The sequence below is a fragment of the Lemur catta genome, chromosome 2 (assembly GCF_020740605.2).
Source record: "Lemur catta isolate mLemCat1 chromosome 2, mLemCat1.pri, whole genome shotgun sequence".
Taxonomy (NCBI): Eukaryota; Metazoa; Chordata; class Mammalia; order Primates; family Lemuridae; genus Lemur; species Lemur catta.
The window spans coordinates 107,784,277-107,800,115 of NC_059129.1; the positions used below are offsets into that span (position 1 = coordinate 107,784,277).

Sequence of the window (15,839 nt, forward strand, 5' to 3'; positions counted from 1 at the left end):
ATAGCAAGGGACAAACATTCAATCCCTCACATTCCTGTATCTTTTACACATGCTTTTTATAACTTCTTCTCGCTGTTAAAAGCCATTATGAATTTTCTACATTCTTCATTTTAATAATTCTCATTCTCCCTCCATCTAAAGTAATGCATTAAGCACATATATTTTATTTTATGTTATTTTATTCAGGATATTATGGGGGTACAAACACTTTCCTTACATGAAACGCATTTGCCTCACTCAAGCCAGGGCCACAAGTGTGTCCTTCCCACATACGGTGCGCCCCGTCTCCATTAGCTGTGGGTTTACCCACCCCACCCGCTCTACCCCCCACCCGCTACCCCTCTACCTGACCGGCACCCAGTGAGTATTACTACTATGTGAGTACCTTAGTGTTGATCAGTTAATACCAGTTTGATGGTGAGTACATGTGGTGCATGTTTCTCCATCTTTCTGATACCTCACTTTCAAGGATGGGCTCAATCTCTATCCAGGATAATATAAGAGGTGCTAGATCACCAATGTTTTTTGTAGTTGAGTAGTATTCCATGGTATACATATACCACATTTTATTAATCCATTCATGTGTTGATAGGCACTTGGGTTGCTTCCACATCTTTGCAATTGCAAATTGTGCTACTATAAACATTCACATGCAGATGTCTTTTTTATAAAATGTCTGTATTTCCTTTGGATAGATGCCTAGTAGTGGGATTGCTGGATCAAATGGTATTTCTATTTTTAGCTCTTTGAGGTATATCCAAATTACTTTCAACAGAGGTTATACCAATTTGCAGTCCCATGAGCAGTGTAAGAGTGTTCCAATCTCTCCACATCCATGCCAGCATTTGTTATTTTGGGACTTTTTGATAGAGGCCATTCAAAATATATGTGCTGTTCAGGGTTCAGCCTCCCAGGTGTGGTGGAAGAACCCTGAACAGCACATATATTTTTAAATGCACTCTGAACATATCCTCTAATTTTAACCAATACTCTGTAATCAATGACCTGGTTGTTGACTGGAATTCCATGTGCTAGTAATGGAATGTCTGTTAGGGGTTCAGAAATTTGTTGCACATCACATAAAATTTCTGTCCCTTCCTGTAAATACCATCATCATGAACTCATGCTCCTCAAATCATGTTTACTTTTCTAGATGATTGTAATCATTTTCTGCCTTCTCATGCTCAAATAGTCACTCCTAGGTCACTAGCCATCCTTGTTATGATCTATTGTCCCTTTAGCATTACTCCAAAAGCACTGAAATTATGTTTACTTTATGATAAGATAAAGGTCTCACAGCTTCGTCCTCATTGTTCTGATCCCAAGGCATGGATTTGGCTACTTTTCAAGGAAATCTACTGCTTTGCAGCAAAAATCATAATAGATCCCAAATATAAGCTCTAATAGAGGTAAATCCTGCTGTTTTTCTTTAATATCTGGGAACAGCAAAGAGGATCCTTAAGTAACTCCAGTGACAGAACAAGTCTTTCTCTCTGATGTCATCCACACCTCCATCCCTGTTCCTTGCTTTGGCAAGAAACACATGTTGATGGTGCCAACTAATCTTTACCTTTCATAAATCTCATTTTAGAAGAGAAGCTATCAAAACTAAGATTTACAGTTAGAGTGTTTCCTTCAAAATATATTTTTAAAATTACTTATGTCCTTTCCTGTTGGAATGATTCTTGGCCCCAGCTACCTTGAATTGCTTTCAAATTTTGTATTTCTTATGCTTTTCTTGATTTGAATCCTATGATTAGCAAGTGGGAAAGAAGAAGAAAAGATTTGACTTCCTCTGAAAGAACTCCCACATTTAAAAAAATCTCAGAGTTTGCAACATTAAAATAATAAAATAATGCAAGGTAAAATATATACATAAATCATGAGTCACAAGATTTGGTTTAAAATCTTCCCTCTACCACTTTTCATGTCGACACACTATTTGAATATTTTCTTTCATGTTCTTACTTTCTTGCAATGTTTATTTTGTCATTATGGACAATTTAATTGATGATTTTCAATTTCCCGGGCTTCCTTGAATGTATTCATATCTGTGACTTCCTGGTTTTATTATCCCAATTGCTCTAAATAAGTTATACGTTAAGAAATAAAATCATATTTTAGTAAAAAATTGTCAAAAAATATAAAGAGATAACTCCAGAACTATACAAAGAAAAGCTTCTATAAAATAGCTAAAACCTAAGCCCTATACTTCAGTTACAGACAAAAAAAGAGAAAAAGAAAAAAAGACCCAGTGATAAAGAATTCTTTGACTAGTGTAACAGACAAATATTTCTCACGCCTGTTTAAATCGAATGCATTTATTTGTTTATGGTGGAATACATACCAAACATCTGATAACATCATTTTTGAAATTATTACAATAATTCTTTCATGTCTCCTCCCTGTAGCTACATGAGTGGAGCACATACACAGAAAACAATGACCCACCCCTTGAGCAGTGGGCTCCTGGGCACTGGAGCAAGTGACACACCCAGAATTGGTTTTTAGACCTAGAATGTTCATGTGTTTATAGGGAAAGTAAGAATCAATTTCTTTTCTGAATATATGACCGGAAGGCAATAATATTGATGGAAAGAAGACACAAAATTCATCTAAATATCATTCAAAGAATGTTATATGTCTTTTGCAGGTACTGAATTATGGCAGATTTAGAAACAGATTTATTGAAATTTAAAGGATTTTATTTTCAGCGCAGAGGAGTTGATACTAACTTTTTAGAAAACTTAGATGATTTTGAAATTAGAGATGATGATGTCTTCGTAGTCACATACCCAAAATCTGGTAAGTTCAGTATTCCAATAGCTAATCTAAGACATACAATGATATTTCTATAATACGAGAATTTAGTTTTTTCACTAGTATTACATATGGCCATATAGTGTTAATCCTTTGGACATACAGAACTCACTGTTCAATATTCTGTGAAATAAGGTTTTGTACAATGCAGTTACAAGTTATTTCTGATATGTCATTGGAATGGGCAAAATGTTAAAACCATTAGACTTAAGATAACATCAAACACTGAATGCTAAAGTGGGATGAGAAAGGAAGCAAGAATATTTAGCATTTATTCAGGTATTGGGACATATATTTGAAGAGCATAAGAAGGAGGAAAGTTTACATACTAATTATCATATTACAGAATAATTCCTAAATATTTTTAATTATCTCTAAGTCATAGAATGGCTTGTTTGATTAAAGCAATATGCTATATGGAAATTTGGGTAGGGAAACCTTAAAGGGTTGTCTCTCTCCTTGCCATTGCCTGCGGTATTTTTACTTCCTGCCTGAGAATCTGCCCCAGGGCTGGTGCCTCCATTCTTTCCTTGAGCCTGCTTTTCCTGCTGATCACCCAATATCACTAAAGCCTGATTTCAATTCCATTTTCTACTCTATTTAGCATGTCTCAGGTGGCCCAGTTTTAAGTCATGTACTGTACTCTGAAGACACATTCTCTCTGCAGTGACCCCTGCTGCTCAGTGAGTCTGATAGCTCTCCACACTAGTTCATTTGCAATGTTGTAGGTTCCTGGTCACTTTGAAAAAGGTGGTCAAATGATGACTCTTTTAACTTCTTAAAAACAAGGTATCTAAACCATAGAAACCTATCACCATTTACATGATCACAGATATTGCAAATAGTCTTTGCATACGTAAAACATTAATTCCTAAAAAAAAAAAAAAGGAGTCATGTGCTTTGAAAGGTTTTTAAGTGTCCAAATAAATGAACAGGATCTGCTTCTATGTTATGAGGTTTCACAGCAGCATATACAAGCTGTGAGTACTTAAAAATAGTTTTGGTCCTTTCGCTGACTTTGATCCAACACAGCTGCTCTAGGGGAGCTCTAAAAGCATGTTGCTGCCTCAGGCCCTTTGCACTCCCTGTCTCTGCTTCCAGAAATGCTCTTCCCCTAGACATCTGCATGGATCATTTCCTCCTCTCCTTTGGTTCCTTATTTTAATATTACTGTGTCAGTGAAGCCATTCTGAATGGCCATAATTAAAGATGTAGCCTCACAAGAAAAATATCCCAATGTTTTTTGCTGATTAATTTTCCCTTCACAATACACTATTTATGACCTTATGATGTATGACTTATTTTGTACATTTAATTTTTATATTATGTACAAAGCTAAGAAAACCACAAGGCATTTATAGAAGAATATGTGCATCATATCATATATAAAAATATTATTTATGTTTAATAGGAATATATATCATATATGTTATATATATTAAGGATATATATAAGTGTGAATTGGTTCACATGATTATGGAGGCTGGGAACAAGCCCTTAGGAAGCAGGGGACCACGGAGAGTCGGTGGTGTAATTCAGACCAAGTCTGATGGCCTCAGAGCCAGGGACACAATGGTGTAACTCCCAGTATGAGGACGGAGCCCTGCGAATTGCGGAGTTTGCTGATGCAAGTCCCAGGGTTCAAAGGCCCAAGAACCAGGTCCTGCAATTTCCAAGGGCCAGAGAATCTGATGTCCCAGCTCAGGGGGAGAGAGAAATTGCCCACCCTCCACCTTTCTGTTCTATTTGGGTTCTCAATGGATTGGATCATTCCTGGCTGCATTGGTGAGGGAGGATGTTCTTATCCTACTCATTCAAACTCTAATCTCTTCCTGAAATGCCCTCACTGACACACCCAGAAATAATGTTTTACCAGCATCTAGGCATCTCTTAGCCCATTCAAATTACACATAAATTTAACCATCACATAGACTAACGAGAATTTGCAAGGTGAATATGTCAAATGCAGACGAGGAGTGGATAGAGATCTACATGTATTAGTGTATTACCCATGGGAAAAGAGACCAAAACAGCCATTCTCTGAACAGCAATCTGGCACTTCTTGGACATATTAGGTACATACATAGCAAGTGTCACAGAAAAGGTCTGAAGATTCATAAATTTGAGAGGAGAACTTTGTTTCTTCATTTCTCAAAGAGAGTCACGAGCTCCAGGGAGGAGGCTCAGCCTCTGGCTGAAACTGGAAATCGACCACTTTGAGGCAGGGAAGGATGAGACAGGAATTTATGCTGAACGGGTTGGCCAAGTATTCCTGTTCAATAGATTTTAGAGGCAGTTATGAATATTCACCAGTGGGGGATGCACGCATGCACAATAAGCAAACATGCATGTCACATACATTCCATGTCACTGTGGGGGTGACAACATTTAAATGCATTCCAGTTAGGCCCTCTGCATCAAAAGGTGAAGTAAGGACACAAAGGCACTCAGTGACCAGACCCTATGAATTGGCCAGAACTACTCCACGGGTTGTGGTCTCTTGTCACAAGAAAGTTACTAAAATCAGTCTCTTGTCCAATCAAAGGTATAGTTGTGGTGTGTGGAACAGGGGTTGAGTTACTCAGCGTATGGCAGTCAGTGAGTGACAACTGTCTCAATATTGCTTATCATGAGGCCAGCGCATGTTTAGCTGCTAGGAAAAAGGAGCACCTTGCGGCATCTCAAACCTAGTTCATACTTTAAATGTAGGGGTGCATGGCTAAACCCTTGCCTGGCATGTCCTTAGGTCCTGTTTAGGATTTGGTATCTTTTTACCAGAAATAGTCCATTCCTTCAGCCTTATGATCTCAGTTTCAGCACAAGCAATTGCTCTCCTGAATAGTTATCCTAAAGAAATTCTTAAACAGGTCCATGCAGAGGAACAAAACGAGGATGCGCATTGCTGTGCTGCTTGGGTGGGGAAGTCCCTCAGTAAGACAGTGGATAGGTAAAGCCCATGGGTGCAGCTACGAAGGAGGAGGCAGCAGCTGATAGGGGCAGTAGATCAGAGGCAGCACATAATGGATCTTAAAATCATAGTATTAAGTTAAAAAAGCGTAAGAAATAAGATGATCCACTTAAGTTGAAAATATAAGAACTCACAACAGTACACATCTCTAAAGAACACACTCAAGCAGACAGATGCACTTTAAAACCAATTGACTGATTGCAATGGTAGGGGTAGGTGTAGCATTTGCAGTAGGAAATGGGAATAAAAGAAACATACAAGTAGATAAGCGATGGACTGAAATGAATCAGTGATGTTAATATGTCAGGAACTGCAGAGAAAGATGAAGATCCGTTTACTCTAATATCTGACATCCTAACAGGGTAAAATAAAAAATGTAGAAAAAGAGAGAGGGAGAAGGGAAAGGAAGTGGAAACAGAAGAGGAAGGAGCAGGAGAGGAGGGAGAAGAAATGCAGCCTCTTTTGCATGGGGAACACACTCTTCCAGTTCTCCTGTTCTTCAACATCTACAGACCTGTGGCCACCTCTGGTCACCACCACTGGCAACCCCTCAGCTACCAGAGCTGGTGGTATTAAAGCTGTGATATCTCTTCTAGAAGCAGTATCTGTTATCTGGGAAAGAAGAAGAATGTAAGAAACTCTGTAGAATTTCATATCAATGAATTTTCAGTGGACTATTTAGTCCAGCTATGACAGCAAGTAGGCACATGTGGTCATAGTCTTCCCTGGCAACACTGAAGACTACAGCCACCAATAGTTAAGGAGTAAAAGGAACATATAAGGTGCATATCACCTGTCCCTCCAACACGGGATGTATGCTCAACAATGATCTTACTCACCAGGTGCAGGTGCTCACCAGAGGTTATTGAATAATCTTTGGAAACAAAGGCTACGATGGGAATTTTTGAGGAGCAATAGGTTTTATCCTAGCACGAATCTAATAAATATCCCACTAGGACTTGTTACTTTTTGGTGGGGTACATCAGTCATTTCAACACATTTTGACTGCAAACTGCATAAACACTACCTATATTCAAGGAATGTTTGAAATCTTAGACCCCAATATTCAGCGTACATAAGAGGTTTAAGAAAATTAAATGTCCACTCCAATTGGAATTAATCTAAATACTTTTCTCAAATCCCACTTAAAAGCCAATGGTCAAACTTCAGTTATTAACTTTTCATTTCTGTCTACATGTTGGTGTCAAAAGTCCTTTTGTAGATACTTAAACACCATTTCCTTAAGCAGCAATCACTAGCGAAACATGGGGAAAGTGGGAAAGATTCAAAGTTACTTCTTCACTGCAATTCCATTTTCTGTGATTATATTAGCTAATGCTCTAAGTATGAGGTTGAGGACAAAAATCTAGAGGTAAGCATAGGAGATAATTTGAAAGGTATCATATATGAAGCAGAAGAAAGCACAAAGAAGGTATCAAAGTATAAACCGGTATGAAAAACCCACACGGAACATCCTAAATAGAAAAATAAAAGCAATATATGTTCCTATTAGCCTTATGTCACTTTGTATAAGTGAAATTGTCATACAACCTACTGTAATAACAAACTTTATTTGACTAAAAGCCTGGATATATATGTATTTTTCTGAAATCCATGCATTAAGAAAAACAAAATTATTTCTTTTATAGGAACCATATGGGCTCGGCAGATATTAAGCTTGATTTATTTTGAAGAACATCGCAAAAGAACAGAAAATCTGGAAGCAGTGCATCGTGTCCCCTTTCTTGAGTACTCCTATAGAGATAGAGATTTTGGCAAAAGACCATCACCTCGTCTCTTCACTACCCACCTCCCATACTACTTGGTTCCAAGAGGGATGAAGGACAAAAAAGCCAAAGTAGGGCAGAGAAATACCATTATTGCTGCAAAGAACTACTCTCTGTCATTACCTCCTTGTAGCTCCCTACACTGACACCACATTCATTCAGCTGGTAGCAAACAGTAAAGGATGAAATTGAATGTATTCTACATACTTTCATTTTCAGCACACATCTAAGTCATTCTGTTATAATATTTGAATTTTATTTTTCACCTTGTCTCTTTCCTAATTGTATAAGTAATAGAGCTAATTTAAACATTAATAGGCCGCTATACATACACATCACATTAGTACTCCTGTCCCTCCTACACCCCTAGTGCCCTCCCAGTTTTCCTTTGACACTCCCAACCTAATTCCCAACCCCTTTTTCCCTAAGGACTCCTTACTTTGAAGGCCAATGGAACTTCAGACCAAGTCACTCTTCTGTATAGCGATTCTGTCTGCTTTCTCATGTTCCTCCCTGGATCAGTGACTACCATCTATTGAAAATGTCAGCGCTTGGCTCTCTACCTGTCTCTCCAGCTCTATGCCTGTCCCTCCTGTGATTGGACAAGTTCCTGGGAATGATCTTCTGGCAGAGCCAGACAAGGCAGAGACTAACCAAGCACCTGGGCTCCACATTTAAGGTGGCCCATGCTGTCAGGTTTGTGCAAGTGCAAGATCAGCCCTGGCAAGAGCCTGAGAGTGAGGGCCTCCTTAAAGTTTATACCTTGGACTCTGCACTTGCCTCAGCCTGGCTGTAGCCCTGCCCAGCCTCCTGGTGTTGATTTGCAGACTCCTGTGATCTTTTCCTTCATCCACCTCAGCCACCATCTTCTATAACACACGTCCCTGTACTGACAGCACTGATTGCCATCTGATGTAATGTGTATTTATGTATTCATTTATTTCCAATCTCTCTGGCCAGACCATAGCACCTTCGTGGCAGAGGTACAGGTATGCTCACTGCTGTGTTCAGAGTGTGTAGAACAGTGCCTGGCAGGTGGTTTGGCTGAATGAATTAATGAAGGAACCACCTGAACTTAAATTGTGACTTCAAGCCCCTGGTTATCTGACTGCTACCTCCTAGTCTTTTTATTCCTTTTAGGGTGCTCCCATTGTAACAAACTTCTGGGCTATGACACAGGAAAATGAGTTTACAGGGGATCTTCTCATGAAAGTCTCTTCACTCTTTTAACAGGCCTTGGGGAAGAAAGCAGTGGCGTCTCAGACATGGAGGGGAGTCAGCCTGTCAGCGTAGAAAAGCACAGAGACTGTAACTCCCTGAGGGCAACACTCAGATGTTGAGTTAACTGAATCTGTTCCAAACTAATCTTGAGTTTTCCTATTTTGTGAGAAAACACATACCCTTCCTATTCAGAAAACATTACTTGGTCTTTTCTGCAACAGAGGCGTTGCCCCTGCCTTCTTACTAGCTTCTCCTCTGTCCGGCCTCCCAGTGCGGATGATTCCCAGATATTTGGCCTCTCCTGCTCCTCTTTTCCCTGTGTAGTTAACTGCTAGTTAATATTATCCAATCATATCAAGTTAAAGATAATCTATAAGTAGTTGACTTCTTTCCTCAATTCTAGACTGATATAAACTATTTAATATCTTCCGTTGTTTGTCTAATACACATATCAAACTTAAAAGATTCAAATAGAACATTTTATTTTTTCCTCACACCTTTCCTCCTCCCACTTTCCCTGTGTTAAGAATATATGTCATTATCCATACAAGAGGGGCAGGACCAGGATATGTGGCAGAAGTAACTCAGGGATTATCACTTTTCCGTGTGTCATTTTTACATAAGCAAATGGATGAATGACAAGAAACCATTCTTAGAACCAAACAATCACAGCAAGGAACTGAAAGGGAATTAGTTCTTTTTCTCAAGCGCAGGAGGGCCATTTGTTTCTTTCCACCAATATCAACCGTTGTTGATATCCCATGGGTGAAGGACTCTACTTCCCTGCATTGAGAGATTATCAGGGATGAGGACAACTTCAGATGGATCCTGCATCCATCATCTCATCTCACAGCATTAGGGGCTAGCTTCTCTGTAGCAAACTTAGAAGTTTTCCCAGAGGAGTGACAAAAGTTATACATTTAATTTAAAAACAAAGATGCATGGCCGGGCCCGGTGGCTTATGCCTATAATCCTAGCACTGAGGGAGGCCATGGCGGGAGGATAGCTTGAGTTCAGGGGTTCGAGACCAGCCTGAGCAAGAGTGAGACCCTGTCTCTACTCAAAATACAAAAACAGCTGGGTGTCGTGGTGTGTACTTGTAGTCCCAGCTACATGAGAGTCTGGAGCAGGAGGTTTGCTTCAGCCCAGGAATTTGATGTTGCTGTGAGCTAGGCTGATGCCACAGCACGCTAGCCCTCTAGCCTGGGTGACAGAGAGAGACTCTGTCTCAAAAAATAAATAAATAAAAATAAAAACAAAGATGTAGGCCAACAATTTTATCCAGAGCCCCTGAATATTCTGTGCAGACATAGAATGAGCCAGTTACTTGTGATTTAGAGTAGATATTGACGATCTTTTATATTTCAATGCTATTGGATTGCTTAATTCTTATTTAGAATTAATTTATTCTGATTGGTTATGATAGACAATTCTAAAAAACAAATCTTTTAGGCTTGTCTAAGTGCAGAGGTGTTTGCAAATAATTGATCACAACCAGTAAAAGATTCCTGTGTTTCTTATCCACTCCCACTGATTCACTTGACTAGCCTGAAAAAACCCAAACAACAAAAAATAAACAGAAACATCACCGTATGCTCTATTTCTGGATAGTTTCAAAGCAAAAAGTACTTAGAAAGTAACTTCTGTGTGCCAAGCACTTGTGCTTGACTTGACAACGATATACAAAGAAAAATTAGGTAAACCTTACATTAAAATATGAGTAAAGCAAACCATAAATTTCACAATATAAGTTTAAATCATTTCAGTAAATTATTGCTATTCTCACATATTTTTTTGTGAAGCATTGTCACATGCATTCGTGAGTCAGTTGATTTAGGGGCAAAAGAACTCAGTTTCTCTCTCTGCTGGGGGAAATAAGTAACTTCTGGGATGTGTCTTGAATGGTGTTGCAGAGACGGGGAAGCACTAAATATAAAGGAGCAGCTGTGAATGTTCAGGACACAATTAGGGAATTATGGAAGCTAACAATAATGGGCTTAATTCAATCAAGATGTATTATGAAGAAAATATGATAAATGAAAGCATCAGAAACAACAATTCCTTTTTTTCTTTGCAGATTATATATATATACAGAAACCCTAAGGATGTTATGTGCTCATATTTTCATTATATAAACACATATGGAGCATTTAAAGCTGCAGATACCATTGAGGCATTTATGAAACAATTTTTGGAAGGGAAAGGTAACTGATATTATTACCCAAATAATACATTTGCTGTGCTGTGGTGACTTTTCGAGCTTTATGAATTTGGAAGGTGGAAAAGAGGGTGGTGAAAAGAGAGTAGAATGGGGGTCAGTGGTCAATTTATCAACCACTTGGTAGGACTGTCTAGAAGGACCAAGTCCTGCCATTCATGCAACTTCCTCTAGTCTCACCTACTCTCCAGAGGTTGCCTAGATTACAAAATCACTTACCATGAAAAGAGTGAAGACAGATTAGTGTTTCAGTAACACAGAGGTATCTGTTCCAGCTCAGCTGAGAAGAGAGCTCAGTTGAGATTACAACTGCTTTACTGCTTTGTCATTGCATATTGCATGTGGCACCTCCCAGACATGTCTGCCTGAGAGTTCCCTTCCCCGTCCTTTTTTTAAGGATCCCACATAGCTAGGTGAGAAGGAGCAAGGCCTGAAGACAGAGATGATGATCTCACACAGGAGGCCTAAGCTTAGGCTCTGATCCACTGTGCAGAGCTAAAGTGACTCCTCTGGGACCCTACATTGGCACATGGAGAGGAGAAATGGCTGTGTGTGTGTGTGCTTGGGGACAGGGAGAGGAACAGGAAGGAGAGGCATAGTTCCTTGGACTGCTCTCCATTTTTAGTCTTTCCTCATTTCACATTAGGCTGCTTTTCTGCTCAGACCAACCACATTTTTAAAGACTAACTTGTCTTTGATTTTGTAAAATTCTTCCCTGGTGGGAGTTAAATGCTTCCCCAATAACCACGTGGCAAGGAAAATCTAGAAACTAGCAACAGACATCTGTTTCCTTTTTGGTTCCTGGAGATTCCCATACCTCATAACCTGTTCAACCCTCTCAACATATTTACCTAATTACTCACCTCTTCTTCCCACAGTGTTAGGAAGTGTTTGGTTTGACCATGTCAGAGGCTGGTACGAGCACAGAAACTACTTCAATATTCAGTTCATGATGTATGAGGAGATGAAGAAGGTGAGATGAGATCGAGTTTGTGCTTTGATCTAAGCTCTAACCCAGCCTGGCCTAATGATACCATAGTTCACGCCCACAACACCCAAAGAACAGTATGGAATTTGAGATCCACGATTAAGTTTCACATGAGGCTTTTCCCCCCAGTATCACCCCCCTTATCTGTGCTGTCTTCAGTTAAGCATTGCATGAAAAATTAAAAGAAAACATCATATGTAGCAGAGTGCAGCTCCTTCACTGGAATCCATTGAAAGTCATGCTTCGACAGAAGGGTTTGTAATGAAAAAAGAAAAGAAAAATTACATAAATGAGAAAATGTCTGTGTTTCCTTGGTGAGAATCTGGCTCCCAGGAACAGTTAATTATAAGTGGCTTAAAATACAAGAACATCTATTGTTGAGTAACTGAGATGCAGAGGTTGGTATCCTGAGGCTGGGCATGGCAACTCAAGGATGTCATGAATGTCTCAACCATTTTCTACCTTTCCATATTGTCATATTTGCTGTATCAGTGACGTCTCTCCTCATAATTGTAAGACAGTTGTCAGGGCTCCAAACTCAGGTCCTCATCTGGAAGCACCTGACGCAGGAAGGGAGGGACTGAGTGCCTTGTTTTGTTCCCACCTTCTCTCCCGGGCGAAAGCCAGTCTCAGAAGCTTCTAACATTTGACTTCCTCTTTCTGTTTCAGTGGCCAAAGCTGGGTCTGATGTATGTGTCCAGTTGGGTCCATGTGACCAGTATGCAGTCTTCCTTTCAGTCTGGTCTTGCTCATCTCTCCAGTCATGTCTCCTACTTTCTCATCCCAGGCTTGTTTCCATTAAGCTCTGAGGATACCAAGTTTCTAACTTTTTTGGTGCCTGATATCTCATACATACCATACAACTATAGTACTTTGTATTTGCTTTGTTATGTTCACACTGCATATCTCCAGTTTTGTCTACCTAGAAAATTACCATTTTTCCTTCAAGACCCAGACTAAATATCTTTTCTTTGTTGAAACTTTCTCTTTTTTTTTTTTTTTGAGACAGAGTCTCACTCTGTTGCCCGGGCTAGAGTGCCGTGGCCTCACCCTAGCTCACAGCAACCTCAAACTCCTGGGCTTAAGTGATCCTCCCGCCTCAGCCTCCCGAGTAGCTGGGACTACAGGCATGTGCCACCATGCCCGGCTAATTTTTTTTCTGTATATATTTTTAGCTGTCCAAATCATTTCTTTCTATTTTTAGTAGAGATGGGGTCTCGCTCTTGCTCAGGCTGGTTTCAAACTCCTGACCTTGAGTGATTCTCCTGCGTCAGCCTCCCAGAGGGCTAGGATTACAGGGGTGAGCCACCGCGCCCGGCCGTAACTTTCTCTTAACTCTATTCCACAGTCACTCTCTTGCCCTAGATCTTGGAGTCAACTCCCAGCACTGATTTCCTTCCTATCCCTGTGTTCACTTTGACATCACACAGAACAGTGCCTGACAGTAGAAACTTTGCTAAGTGAACACAGAGAAAATGAAAAATGTGCAATTAACCTAATTAAACTCTCAAACAGCAGACAAATGAAATATTTACCAGTAAGGAATAAGAAAGTCAAGTTGCACTGTCCAACTCCAAACTTACAACCAGCTGAAGTACCTACATTTTTCACTCCCGCAATATTTATATGTGACACTTGCATATGTCTCTCTTCTCATAATTTGTATAATTAATCACACTGTGATTTATTTCAGGATCTCAGAAGTTCTGTGTTAAAACTCTGCAAATTTCTGGGTGAAGACCTGAGTGAGGAGGTTGTGGATGCCGTGGTGAGACAGGCCTCGTTTGAGAACATGAAGGATGACCCGCTAGCAAACTTTGAAAACACACTCTACAGGGGCTTTGGGCCAAAACTACAGGAAGGCCATTTCCTTCGCAAAGGTGAAGTTCAGCAGTGAAGCAGTAACAGCTGGTTTCCACTGTGGTGCAGATGGAACAGAGTGTAGCCCCAGGGTTTCCTGGTAGAGTTTCAAAAAGTGGAGCCCTCTTGGCCCTCTTCCCTTCTGTAGTCAGTTTCTATTACATGATGTCTGCCTGGTGCTCTCCATGTGACTACATTATCTGGTCCCTAAAGGGTATCTGATGGGGAACCTAAAATCACAAGGTCTTCTCTATGGCCTCTGAAAATCGACTGATGCCTAGCACAGTGCCTACCTGCCACCAAATGGATATTCACTTAGGATTAGATGCTTTTCCCTCCCAAACAAGGGCATAGCACCTGACAATGGAATATTGACAAGTCTATTGGCCATCAATGGCCACTCTTGCATCACCATGATTTATCCTGGACCTCTCACTGTGATGAAGGAACAACACATACTAGCTCTAATGTTGGTATTAGGATGGACTACTAGCTACATGTCTTTTATTAAACTAGTGTAACACTTTAAGAAAATTTATAGTTGTATTCCATTTATCTGACCTCTGGAGAATGAGTTTTAGAATACATGGATTCTTCATACAACTGCTAGAATCAAAAATATTAAAATATTTTAGTTACACTACCATTCTATTTATATTTCATGTTTGTCAACTTGGTATTACACAGAAATATAGACATAGGTTTGGCACTTAGTAATTTCATAGGGTTATATACCTTATGTCAAGAAGCAATAAATATTGGCTTTGTATTTCTCTAAGTTAGTGTTTCCTTCCCTCCTCTCTTTGGTGTATCTTTTCCCCTTCTTTTGAAATACCTGAAGCACTGGTAGCATTGAGCTGACCTGAAGAGGCACATGCCCATTGCCATTAGTCCCAGCACATCCTTCTGTCTTCCAGATGCTGAGGCTACTGCATACCTCCGTTAGCACTGCACTTGCATTTTGCATTCGAAAGAAGACATTTTTCTGTGTTTTGGTGTATTTAGGAAACCCTGACAATGAGAGACTGAAATGGCCATAAGAAAAAAAAGAGTGATCCAAATATCTTTGTGAATGTGAGCCATGTATTTATTTTGCAGAGAAACAAACCGGTCTCTCCTTTATTTTATTTACCTGATCACCTTTTGCTTTCGCTTTAGCAGTCCTGCACTAGGTGTTTGTGTTCTTAGTTCATTCAGTGCTTCAGTTGTTTGTTTCAGTTTTCAGTGTGTTTTCAGTTCAGCCTGTCATTTCTTGCCTATCAGCTACTATTCCTCATGACAACTGTGTGTCTTTTGAAGTTTAGTTTAAGGCCATCTCACAAGTAATTGGGGTAAAGGTGGGACAATTTCATCTCTGCCATTATAAAATATATAATCTTGGGCTGTTTTAAAAATTCTCTGAGCATCTGAGTCTTTACCTGTAAGTATTATCTCAGTGATGACTTATCTTATAGAATTTTTAAGAGACTTCTGTAGATTAGGGGAACCAATGTGATCTTGGAACAAAACAGTGATCAAGTTGTAGTTTTCAATTTCCTAGGTGCTGACACTGTAAATGTAGGTGATGACTGTATCTAATTATAGCAAAATTGCAATGATAAATGTGTTTATCTGCTTGCCATAAAGTGAGAGAGTGAAGAGTCTTAGCCAGGTAGAGGAATGCCTGGGAGCTTAATTGGCAGAAAAATAAAAGTGAGAAAAATGTTACTCCCAGTACTGAGTTATATGTTTCTTTTGCCCCTCACCACACCACAAAACTTCACCAAAGCAATTTCTCTCTTATTTTCTACCAGGTACCATTGGAGACTGGAAAAATCACATGACTGTCCAGCAGAATGAAAGATTTGACAAGATTTTCCAAAAGCAGATGAAAGATTTTCCACTGCAGTTCATCTGGGATGTAAATGAATCACAGAATTAAGCTTAGCACACAGAATCCTAAGAAAGCACCTTCAGCAGGAAATACATTAAATCTTA

At 39.6% G+C, this 15,839-nt stretch overlaps 1 protein-coding gene across 1 annotated transcript; it reads left to right on the forward strand.

The window, feature by feature from the left end:
- Positions 1–11,899: 11,899 nt before the first annotated feature.
- Positions 11,900–15,839, forward strand: LOC123632224 (amine sulfotransferase-like). Its single transcript, XM_045542297.1, has 3 exons — positions 11,900–11,987; positions 13,696–13,882; positions 15,656–15,839. The coding sequence occupies exons 1-3, from the start codon at positions 11,964–11,966 to the stop codon at positions 15,781–15,783; spliced, it is 339 nt and encodes a 112-aa protein (XP_045398253.1). The 5' UTR covers positions 11,900–11,963; the 3' UTR covers positions 15,784–15,839.